This window comes from Melospiza melodia, chromosome 6 (genome assembly GCF_035770615.1).
Source record: "Melospiza melodia melodia isolate bMelMel2 chromosome 6, bMelMel2.pri, whole genome shotgun sequence".
In the NCBI taxonomy this organism is placed as follows: domain Eukaryota; kingdom Metazoa; phylum Chordata; class Aves; order Passeriformes; family Passerellidae; genus Melospiza; species Melospiza melodia.
Window position 1 is genome coordinate 74,002,402 of NC_086199.1, and position 12,476 is coordinate 74,014,877.

At 40.9% G+C, this 12,476-nt stretch overlaps 1 protein-coding gene and 1 long non-coding RNA gene across 7 annotated transcripts in view; both read right to left on the reverse strand.

Moving 5' to 3' along the window:
- Positions 1–2,532, reverse strand: part of LOC134419878 (uncharacterized) — a 45,081-nt gene extending 42,549 nt beyond the window's left edge. The window contains exon 1 of the long non-coding RNA XR_010028188.1: positions 2,434–2,532. This is a non-coding gene — a long non-coding RNA (uncharacterized LOC134419878). The remainder of the gene's footprint in view (positions 1–2,433) is intronic.
- A 226-nt stretch (positions 2,533–2,758) lies between these two features.
- SIPA1L1 (signal induced proliferation associated 1 like 1) overlaps positions 2,759–12,476 on the reverse strand; it is a 202,091-nt gene continuing 192,373 nt past the window's right edge. For 5 of the 6 annotated variants that reach the window (XM_063159192.1, XM_063159195.1, XM_063159191.1 and 2 more), the window contains 5 exons: positions 11,452–11,695; positions 8,480–8,626; positions 6,233–6,347; positions 5,664–5,745; positions 2,759–4,907 (listed from right to left, as the gene is read on the reverse strand). In XM_063159192.1, the coding sequence (XP_063015262.1) occupies positions 4,764–4,907; positions 5,664–5,745; positions 6,233–6,347; positions 8,480–8,626; positions 11,452–11,695 (732 nt within the window). In that variant the 3' untranslated portion in view covers positions 2,759–4,763. The remainder of the gene's footprint in view (positions 4,908–5,663; positions 5,746–6,232; positions 6,348–8,479; positions 8,627–11,451; positions 11,696–12,476) is intronic. The other variant, XM_063159196.1, reaches the window with a different exon arrangement.

Below are 12,476 nucleotides of genomic sequence, written 5' to 3' on the forward strand. Positions count from 1 at the left end.
ACAACCAGGGGGCTCAATCTAGGCCCTGATTCAAGCGTGAATAAGCAGTACCAAGTACAGAAAAGAAATCCCTAGAAATGAATCAGAACTGGACTGTAGGAAGTTGATTAGTGGAGTGGAGCAAACAGCACTTAGCATCTACCAAGCTGCAGGCTTCTCCCCTTCCTGCCAGGCTCACCAAAGGGAAAATGGCAAATGTGGGTGCTCTGCTGCCAGCTGCAGACAGAGGACATGCTGTGGACTTTTAAGGAGGGTACTGACTCCTGAGTCATAAGCTTTTGGAAAGTAGGCAAAACACAGCCTGCATTTGCTGCTGAGGTTACATCTTTCTTCTAATAACCCTGAAAACAGAAACCAAAGTAATGCTTTGCCTAGAAAGACTGTGCATCTCCATGCTCAAAGGTTTTTCTTCAAGACTCAACTAGGTAAAGTCCAGAGCAACTGGCTGGACAAGAGACATCCTGATATCCTTCTAACCTGAGTTACATTGTGAGAGATCATAAATTCTGCAGCCCTCAGCCCTGCAGTTTGGTAAGGATGTACAAATTACTGCAGCACACTGGTTTTACTTCCCATAGGAGTTCTCTAATTGCCCACACCGGGCTGTGCTACAGACAGCCCAGTTCACTTTAAATCACTGACACAAAACATTGGGGAAAACACAAGTAGGTTGTGATACTCAGAAATTACCTTCTGAAAGGAGACAGGTCCATCCATGCAAACACTGGAAAAGCTGGACTGAGGGACTTGCTTCCTGAGACCTTGCTTCGTGAGAAGGGCAAAACCCTAAAAGGTCCCCAGCAGCTCTGTCTCCTCAAAGCTGACTGATTCCTCAGGCTGCTGCTGTAGAAAGTGGGACAGGATCTGCCTCTCCCAAACAGTGGCTGCTGCTGGTCTTCCTTACAGAAAGGAGATGTAAGTGGCTGCCATCAGCCACAGCCTGTCTTGGGGCTCCAACAAGTTCAACTCATAAACTCCCAGGCCCATTCCCCTCATGGCCAGCCAAAGCTGCTGGGGGAAGGGGATCTTACTGCAGAGCTCTGAATATTTCTATGAGCTTCTTTTCCCCCTAGTATTTCCTTAAAAAGCCCAGCAAGGATTTCCTCACCACTACCATTATCAGGAAGAGGTGAAGGCATCTGTACAAGCCTCATCATCTAGTTGCTCAACTTGCCTCCATTACTAACTCCCTCAGCACAGCCCATGTCTGCTCCAGTGGAGAGGGGACAGTATCATCTCTCTTCCAAAGAATCCAGCTTTGGATGCTATACCAGCAGATAAACTGCAACCTCCTGTTCCCCTGCTGTCTTGCAGCAAAAGCAAGTTGCTTATACAGGACTAACACCATGCTGAATTGTCTGCCAAGAGAGCTGACTGCCTAAAAAGAGGATTTGTTAGCTGTCAGCCCAAAGTAAGGCACTGAGAGATGAGAGAATTACATAAAGGTTTTAGAAGCAAACCAGTCAATCCTCCCAGGCTGTGCCTGGTTTATGGGGACCTTTCCCTCAAAGAAAGAACTGGGGAAAAGGCTCTCACACTACTTGTCCGCTGAATTGGAACACACCTCCCACAGAAACAAGAAGCTATCATACAGTAACCACACTTTCAGATGAGTGAAACCTGAACGTTTCACCCCATCTCCTCTCCCTTAACCTCATAACAAGCTCCCCCAGGCCCCTTCCCACCAGCCTCTCCCCTCACAACCCCTGCTCCTGTGCGCCTCACAGCTCACTGCTAACCACACCCAGTTACCACCCTCTGGCCTGTCAGCCATGCCCAGCACCACTTTTGGGAAGAGTATTATCCATCATGCAGGCTGCATCCCCTCTGTGGTGACATCCCCACACTCTGATTGGGGGATTTTGAAAGAAAGCAGATTGCTGCTGCTGTACCAGCCACATCCAGCAATCCAAAAATTTGTCACAGGGAAACAACATCTTTGCACTGGAACGTAGACAAGGAATAGTAAATTGTTTCCAGGACCATAAAACATGGGAGAAACAGGAAGGTTGTCCTTATTACCCACACTGCTCCCACATCCAGCCACCTGCTGAGGCCAGTCACTGCTCCAGCTGCAAGGAGATGCCTGCAAGTTGGATCCTGCCCTGGTCTAGCCTGACCTAGCGCTGTGTGTGGTGGAGTGTGGGAACTTCTAGCATGAATTCATTATGAATGTGGACAGGGAAACTCCTTGACCTGAAGGAAGCTTTCTCCAGCTCAACTACCAGGATCCAATTACAAATGATAAGACAGCGTCTAGTTTTCTTTCCAAGATTCAACCTCAATTTTTCATCAGATGTTTCTATTTATTCTTGCTGCTTCACAGCTCTCTTGGTCCAGTAACTTCATGCTAGAAAGAGATGAATTTTCTTTCCCCACATGCCTTGTAGGGAATTATTCAGTGAACTGGAAGACACTTTGCTGCAGACTGACCTAGTTCCACATTTTTAAGCTGTGTGGAATGCTGATCCGGTGGGCCAAAACTACATCTGCTCAAAACACTTCCAAGGTCATCTCCCAGGTGAAAGATGGAGATCTGGAAAACAAAACAAACGGATAATACAAGTAAAAAGACAAGGGATTAAGTGTTTTTTACTTACCAAGCAATGGCCTTCAAAGGGATAAAAATTAGGAATCTAATAGAGAATGGAACTCCTGTATCAATAAGTACTGAGAAAAGTGGTACATGAAAAAAAAACAAACAGGAAGAAATGGACACTCTGGAAAGTCTTAACAAATCCAACAAAATCCAAGAAAATGGTTTAGAAGAACCTTTAAAATGAGTTTTATTGTCAGAATTTTACAAGTAGCCTTCAGAGGCATCATACAAGAAGAACTCTGTTGCAAAACTCTAATAAATAGTCTGCCCCAAGTCCCAAAATATTTTTTGAAATAAAATAAAACCAAACTTAAAAATAAAAGAGAATAAAAGCAAGACTTCAGGATGCTCAGAGATGTTAGCAATATTTCCCATTTACAAATAATATCAGGCATTATATAAATCTCCTTCATACAAGTCATTAAAAAACCCAAGACATTCTAAACCTTTACAAAAGCACTCCAGAAATAGTTCCAAAGAGATCCATTTCCATGACAAAACATTAGAGAAGAACTCCATGGGGATTAGCATCACAAATGAAGTTTGAGGTTGAAGTGTAGTGTGTACTTGTGTGCAGCAAGATTAAATATCGTGAAAAAGGGATTTGAAGAGAGCATGGAAGTCTTTGACAAGACTGTGCCAGTGATTTTAATCTGTTTATTTGAGAATGTGATAAAAGGGGAGTGAGAGGATGCTCTCGAAATTAACCCCCAAATACACTGCACTTTATGGAAGGCAATATTTATTTACTAAGGTAGTAACTAGATCCTCAGAAGGGAGTAGAAAAGGTTTCTCAGCACACTGCACAGTCCAATGCCTGTGCAGACCGCGGTGCTTAAAAGCTGTATTTTGACACCTAAAAGGTATTTTCTGTAGAGGTAACACGTTGTGGAAGTTAGCTGTTCCTTCAAAGAACAAGAAATCAACTTTGCTGGCATGAAGCAGTTTGGGAAATCTTGTGAGAGACAATTTCACTGGGGACTCAGGATTTCAGAGCTCCAATCCTGTCCCAGTACTTTGAAAATACACTTCTCTAATTCCCCTTTACATATTCCTCTATCTTCCATAGTAAAGGATTTATAAGATCTCTCATGCAACAAAACACAACTTGAATAAACTTTTCTCAAATCTGCTGTGATTTCTCAAATCTCTCTGTGATTTGAGAAAGCAAGGGAAACAGAATGGGAGGGCAGGTACACAGTGATAGTTTGTGTGGTTTTCCATGGTAACATTTCAGGGGGGAGAAAAAAAAAAAATCTTAATCTCTTTACAACTTCAGCTTAAGTCTCCTGCACGTATGCAAGCACCAGACTCCCCTGGAAGGAAGGGCAGGGTGCTGTACTTAACTGAGCACTGCTGCTGGATTGCTGATGTCTCAGCCTGCCTGGTGTGGTATGCACTGCAGCATGCCTTGTTTTGCTGTTTGTAAAGGTACTTGCAGCCATTGTTTCCACAGGAAACAAAGGCCACCAGAAATGCTAATGCAATCGATGCGTGACTACATGCCTGACCCATGGCTCACCTCTCTAGCCTCTCTCTAAGCTGTGATGCTGGTTGTTCTGTACCATACACTACGGACACGCGCTCTCTGCAATGGATGGGAAGGTAGCACTAGTAACCAAGCGCAATTTGCTAAGGAGACACCTAAAACATTGCATTACATCCCCTTGTCTGTGGCATACTTCAGAAAACAATGTTAGAAGAGCAGTAAAGTAAACATTTCTTTCTAATTTTCTAGATGTCATAATATTTGCCAAAGCTGCAAGGAAAAGCAGATTATCTGAAACAGAGAGAAAGGAGTTAATGGAAACAGAGGCAGATGGAACAGCAAGCCTGATCCTGGCCTCCAAATCATTTTGTACATAACAGATAAAGAGACAATGTGCAAAAAATAGACATTCACATTTTAGCAGTTAAACTTTTATTTTTTTATTTTACCTTTTTAAAATTATTTACTTTGTTTTTTCTACAAAAGGCAGACATTGATTGTTGATCTGCAATTGTTCTGAGTGCGCGCAGAGATGCAAAAAAAAGGGTTATTGGAGGATGAAGAACAGGGAATTGCTCTGACTATACTTTCACATGTCATAATTAAGGTGGCATTAAAGCTTAAGTCCCAGTAATAATATTCATAACAGATAGTTTCCTTCCCCGTACACCGTTCTCAGTTCATATCAATTGTGTTGAAAACCCACTCGGTGAATTTCTTCAGCTTTTCAGTTGCATTCTGGGATTCCTCCTGTAACCTCAAGTTGTCTTCCCGCAAATGTTGCACTTCAGCCTGAAGGCTGGCCTTGTCCTCTTTTTCCTTAGGCCAAGGAAAAATAGACATCTTAGTAGAAATTTCAGGTCATGCTTCCTATCTATCTAGAGCAGCAGGAATCTCTAAAGAGAGCATAAGTCTCGTTCTTTCTAAGGATTTTACGTGCAGTAACACACGAGTTTACATCCAAGGGACATCAGTGATGTTTCCTTGCTCATGTTCTGATTGCATGAACAGGATTTCTTTGTATTAGATCCCAATACAGAAGCTGACTCCCTAGGTGGTCCAATAAAATTGGCCATGAGCTGTTCTGTATGTACAAGTGCTGATGGTTAACTAAGTAAAGGACAGGGAATCTTTCTGCAAACACTTTCCCAGCTAAGAGACTTCATCTCACTACTGCAGAGCCTTCTTGGACCAAGTAGGCATTAAAACAATACAGGAAGTTTCCACTGCAGAAATTACAGGTTTAGATAGCACTGCCAACTTTTCATCAGCAGGATACATTTTTATGGACTAACTTCAAGCCTTTTGCAGTGTCACCTGAATTGGGAGTGGAGGTACTGTGAATCACCCTCCTAATTTAAGCAGAGGAATCAAACGCCTACAAATTCAGACACCCCATCCCAGCCATGCATAATTAGAAGCCTGAGAAAAGTAGCAAAGAAATGTCTTTTTCTCATACCAGGATGAGACTGTCACAGGCTCAGGCATGGCAAAGCAGGATTACACAGTTATTAGCACCACCAAGCACCAACTAAATACATGTCATATAAATCCTTCTGTAGATGAAATGCTTACCTTCCTTAGATCTTCTTGCAGCATCTTCAGCAAACCTTCCAGTTGGTCCACTTTAGAGGCAAGAGTTGGAGGGGATTCTTTACTGTTGAAAGCAGGAAACAAGAACAGGTATCGATATGATTTACTGCCTTCACATGGGGTAGCTAGAAGCTTTGTCTATACCAAGTGCCTTTATGAAGGTATGCATTTGTGTGCACCAAGGGGTCACAAAATAAACATAATAAACAGTACATGGAACACATACAGCACATTAAACAACAGAGCAAATTTAACTCATGATTACTTGGGGTCATCCCATCACTTGACTTCTTTCTACTTGAAATCACTGTATATGCCTTGAATTAACCATTGCTTTGGATAGTTTCATGAACATCTCAGACAAGAAAAAACCTGCAAAAAGATTCAACTGGACTTCTAATTCTTTTATTTTCACCTCCCAACTCCATCTTCATGCGAACTTCTGAAGAGTTACTGCATGAAGCCTGGAGATGGCTTCCAAATGAAGACATCCCTACTCTTTCCCTTGGTTTGTAGCTGGGAAAGCCTGCACATCTGGTGTATTTACTTACCCTGTATAAGGCTTTATCTGTGCAGTAAGCTGGTCCTCAGCCTGATCACTGCTGGAAGCAGCGCTCACAGGTCTGTGATTTTCATCAGCAGCAGCAAAGAATGAAGCTCGCTGAACTGAGAAGGCAAACATACAGAGAAAAACAATGGCAGCAGTAATGACTATTTGTTCATGCACAGCACAACAGCTACACTGCAGCACTTCAGCAATTTCAGTCTGTTTCAAGCAAGGTAAAGTGATGATGGCAGTGAAAGTGTTTGCACCAGGCTTGCCACTGTACTGGAGTCAGAAAGTATTGGCTCTGGCACAAGCAGCACTGTGCAGATCTTCCTGGGTATGACTGCATGACACCACCCAATAACTTAGCAACTATATTTCACTTCTTTCACTCTATAAAGAATAGCTTTATCTTGAGGAAGGAAAAGCTCACTGTGTGCAATTTGACTCATGTAATTTTTCAGAACCTGAATTTTTTTCCTTATGTTTTATAAAACATTTTCAGATTGAAACATGAAACCTCTTTCCTGCCTTGTGTGTGTATTTCTTGTCCTGTAACTGTTCAAATGTTCTAACACATCTCTAAAACACTGTCACATGGTGTGACAGACAGCAGTATAAAAACTTTAGCTTAATAAATTAACCTCAGCAGCTGTTGGGCTCTCACTGGAAACAGAAGAGTATTGTCTTTTTCTCTTTGGTAAATTTTTATAGTACAGGTTGGTGTAGCTCAGGGATTCAGGCAGTTTTTCTTTCAGCTGGTACAGATACCACAATTTGTAACTTCAGGGGCTTGTGCTGAGGACACCAATCAATGGTGGAGAGGAGGTGTTCAGGATCACAAATCAGAATTTAGGTTCCTTGGTATGTGTCAATCCCTACTGGCACTTGTCAGAGACCAGAGACTGGGATACTGAGACCAGACAACCACACACCAATGGAATTATATTGAGATCCTTCTCAAAGTTAAATTTGAATGTATTTTTATAGCAGTGATTTGAAGCTGACAGCTAACACATTACTCCAGCTTTTCTTCATCTGAGCTGTCAGTTTGTTATCTTGACCACAGTGACTGTGTTCACACTTCTGAAGAGAAACACGAGTGAGTCTGGGGCCTACCAAGTGAGGGATTCAGGTTAATGAGGACAGTCAAATAAATCACACCAAAAATGAGGGGATCCTTTAAAGAGAAACTGCCAACCAGAAAGAAATGTGTTAAAAACCTGAGTTTCACCCATATGTGGTGATGAAAAAAACATCACTACAAATTCATCTTCTCTTGAGGACCATGTCTTACATGGAATACTCTTTTCAAAACTGTAAAGCTCAAATATGAGCCAAGCTGCTCCTACAACTCCTGTGGCAACAGAGCAGAGGACACGAGTACTCTAAACACTCAGAGACACCCACTGTGCTAATGATATCTAAGGCTACTACCAGAGAACAGTCAAGAAATCAAATTACTTCAGACTTCTCCAACTGTGTTGAATAAGGTCTAAAAGATTCAAGATAAGAGAAAAAACACTTCCATGAAGGTGGGACAGCATTTATGCAGATACTAGGAATGGGCACTTCTGTTTCACACATTTAGAAGATTTTTCCATTGGATTCTAGTAACACAAATTCTCTTTAGTCTAAACTGCATTTTAAGTTTTAATTTTAAGTTCAAATGTATCTAGACAGTTTACAGTTCTCTTCAGTTTACCAAGAGTCATGGAGATGGAAAATGTCATAGGATGAAACAACACTTGCATACAAATCTACATCTTCAGGGTATGCAGAGGCAATGAAAAAGTATTTTACAAGGCGTATTTCCCAAATTATCTTGTAGCAAACTGCAGCTGCACAAGATGTTCTTCTCACTAGTGCAGCAAGCAAGCAATCTTTAGTGTGCTTTTCCCCTACTATACGACTTTATTTTTGCACTTTTGTGCCCTTTCCCAGACTAGCTGCCTGCAACTGTTTTACATGAAATGAAAAGTGACCAGTTTCACGAAGATTTGGCCAAACCATACCACTGAGGAATTCCAGTATGAAGAAATGGTATCTGACTATTACATATGAAGCTTCAGGCTCTTGACACTTCAGTCAGTATTTTAAATGAGCTTAAGCTTCAGACTAAGAAGAAAACTGAAGAACAAAAAAACTAAAAGTCAGGATTAAAATAAATCCAAACAAACACAAACCCCACAGTCCTTAACAAAGTGTGCACAAAGACCAGCTTATTAAGTGTTGTATTGTGAAAACTTACCTTCAAAAGCTTTGGCAGCATCTACCAAGTTTGACCAGTCTAGATCAGAGGCAGAATCAGGCAATGGCATAAGACCAGGGTCTGGCATGGGCTGCCGTCTCTGCTCCTGGATATCTGTGAGGGAGCTGTCTGAGGCAGAAAACTCTCCTGGAGCAATGCAGAATAGATTATATACTCCATGAAAATACCTGAAAATTCCTTTCTTAATTTACTGAATACCCTGTTCTTAACTTTTCTGGCATAGCACCTTTCAAGATCAGCCAAAATTCAGAAGAATGTTTGACCAACTACAGTTCAGCAGATACAGCCCTTCACAAAGCAGTTTTCTAAAGCCAACACATTCACCTCCTTTCTAACTTGTCTTCATCTTTTCAGCTAAGTGCCCCAAAAAAAACCCCAAAACCAACCCAAAACTGTGAGGTTTTTTCCTTCCTCTTTACAATCTTGTAAACCAATGGAGCCGAATTAAGCCTACCAAGATGAATCAGAACAAGAAAATCCTTAAAATTACTTCCAGAGCATTGCCCATCTCTCAGCAGTTCAGTGAAACCTTCAGATCTTTACTAAAAAATAGCCACACCCACCTATGGGCTGTTACAGGGCTCTCTATGGAAAAAAGCATTGGCAAGCTTGAAAGAAGGATTCAAAATCCCTGTCATTTTTGCACAAATTAAAACAACAGAAGTGAAGATTTTCACCACTAATTAGGGCAACACCAAACTTTCAACCAAGAATTATCTACTTTATTTCAGTTTACTGGCTGGACAACCAAAAAATGTGAAATGCCTGGTCACATGTGTAAGCTCAGAGGCAGCATCCTTTCTCATGCCCTCTGTCAAGATGTAAAGAAGTTTTGAAAACTTTGTAGGCAGTATTAGAAGAGAGAGATGTAGGGGTGAGAAGATGGACTGGGCAATTGGGAGGAAGCTGCTGAGAAGACAAGGGAAAAGAGTCTGCTTGGGGATCATACAGAACAGAAAGACAGTGTGACAGGCAGGATATAATGCCAAAATGCCTGAGTTGTGCTGTTTAATTCCCCTTCCCCCCCCTTTTTTTTTGCTAGCCTAATAACTATGTAACTTCAATAACTAAAATAATTCATAGGAACTTCAGCTAAATCATATTGCTGCCTGGGGAACAGTGACCAGAAAAGTTACACTGCATTCACTTCTTGGCTCAGAAATCACGATTTTTTTGTGTCTGTGTGTATTTACTTTTTTTAAATGTAATTTTGTTACATTTTATTTTGTTACATTCAGTATTATTAACACTGAAGATTTTTGTCTTAGCTCTTGAAATAGTTATTTTGGAGGTTGTTAACATGAAAATATTTCTAATTAGTGAAAAGATACATGCAATTAGATAAAAACCTAAGTATTTGAAAAGCTACTTGTTTTAAAAATGTTGGATTGTTAAGGCAGATGAACAAATGCGAGCATTTTTAGCTCAACATTTTTCCTCTAAAAAATGGATGTGCTATAGAATCTTTGAATTTAAAGAATTTTGAGTAACTGGAAGCTAACAAATACTTGTGGTACTAAATATCTAGTTTATTTAATCCTTTTCTCAGCAAAGTGTGTGTGGGAAGACAATTTGTGTGCCAATCAAATAGCTGGTCCTTTTATCATGCAGCCCCTACGTTTTATAGAAAATGGAAAATCTTGTTTTGTTGACAGAGGCAGAAAGGTTATGAGCTAGGAGGAGTTATTAGTTTAGGGTGGAAGAGAACATGGTAACAAAAGAAGGTTTTGTAGTTTTCTATTTGGAAAATACAGCATTTAAATGAAAAGAGACAAAGTGCTGCTTTCCACTTGTACTCTGGTGGCATCATTAATCTTCTGACCCCAAGTCCTCAGAAACCAAATCCTCCATCCAGCTGCAAGCATAACCAAGTCTACAAAGTTATTTTAGTGCATATAAAAAACAGAAATGAAAAGAGCTCAGTTTCCTAACTCTTATGCAAGAAACACGTTATACAGACACAACAGCTCAGGAAAATGTCAGGTTCAACACTGAAAACTGATGCCTGGTGATCACAGTCAGATGAAAAGAATTTAAAATAGATTTCTTCATCAGCCTTCACTGTCAAATGCATCCTGTGTAGCTAAATACAGAGTGTGCTTACGGCCCACTAGAGTGAGTTGAATCTATTGATAGGCCTTGCATTTTCCTCTTGAAACATACTAAAACATGAATAAATCAGAGCAGATATGTATTTCTTCAGAAAACATTGCAGAATCCTACCCTGAGATCTACCTCTATTTCTGGAAAACACACTCAGTTACAAAGTACAGTGGGAACCTGTGAAAATTCCATTTCTCACTGTGACATTCACGTGCAGTGACACACAATCCATCAAATAATCAGACTGAGACTTTTCAGTAAACTAATGAAAGAAAGCTGAGTGTCTTCTTGACAGCACTTTACAAATAACCTTTTCTGGTTAACTGTGTAACTAAAATAAGTAATTAATGTAGGGGAATTCATTTAAAAACAATTGAACAGTTGGCACAATAAAAGCTGTATCTGGTATAGCTGTGTATCTAAATGTCCACTATTATTTACCCACTTCTGTATCATTTTCCTAATCAAATTTTGTTCCTGGAATCCCACAGTAAGGAACTGACACCTGAAGTTCTCTCTGGTGGATAACCAAGCATAAATTATTTGTCCATTGGTCCAACTGATCTAGGTGACTCTTGGAAGAAATGAGAGAAACTTGCAGCCAGCGAGGCAAATTTCTGTGCTCCCTCTACAAGGCAAATGCATGACCAGTCATGCCATCTTACACCCACTGAAGTGAGGGAAAAAAAATTAAATTCCTGTCCTTTTTTACATTTTCAGTCATGTGACTGGACTCTCCTCATCTGAGCAAAATAAAGATGGAACTACCAACTGCTGTAACAAACACTTCCCCCAAGATGATTCACAAAGGATTCCTCTGGAAGTCGAAAAATGGGAAATCCACTTACCGTGTAGTGATTTCATTCCCAAAGTGTAGGATGGTCTCCGTAGGGGCAGCGACTTTGGGAGAGAAGGGTAGGTGCTGGTGAACAGAACATCATTTGGCATGGCTTGGTCCAGGAGCGAGGCCCGCGAGGTGAAGAAGTGCTCCCTTTGACCACTGTAAATACTCTCATCTGACAAAGTCCTTTGCAAGGCACGCCTTGTGGTAGGAGTGCTGGGAAAGGGAGACTGACAGGACAGAGTGTGTGACTATACATTCATAAACACAAATAAAAAGAAATGAGAAAAAAAATAATCAATAAAGAAACTTGAAATAATTTTTTAAGCTTTTTTTAAGTAAGCAAACAAGTGTTTACATAGCATCTTTTCAGAATGGACAAGAAAAAGAACCGAAGGAATTGGCTTTTAAGGAGGTTGTAAGTAGGTAACATATATAGGTTTTTTTGCCTATCTCACATTCTTACTTTTAAACGCCCTTCAAACTTCTGGAGTGGAAATCTCAAGCAGCCATTGCTGACTCCAGAGCTGATATGTAGCAGAGAAATGGATACAGAAAGAGCCTGAATGCTGCACAAACCAGAGTTACACCGTTGCACAGGACTGGCTGCCGTATTGCAGCCCCAGCACCAGCAAATGCCAGCTAATTAGAAATCTCCTGTTAGCCAACAACAAGGAACACCTACCACTGCTGTGGGTCTTCAGAAGTATTTGAATCAAAAGCACTCCCACGAATAAGAGAGCTTGTGTCTTAAATCCACCATCAGCCCAGCTTCCTCCATGCTCCACACAGGAGAAAGCAGGGCTGGGGTAGCCAGGAGTTTTGCACTCTCAGTACCAGAGAGCTGCTATCATGACCATTCCAACCAGCAGAGACTCTGATTTTCATTAAGCCTATAGCAACACAGCTGTCTCTAAAGCATAACATTTCTTTACTGTTTGGTTGAAATTCAGTCAAAAATTTTTTTGCTGTAAGACTTCTGTAAAATGAGATCTAATTCATACAGTGGGCAGAATGAAGTTGGTTTTAAAA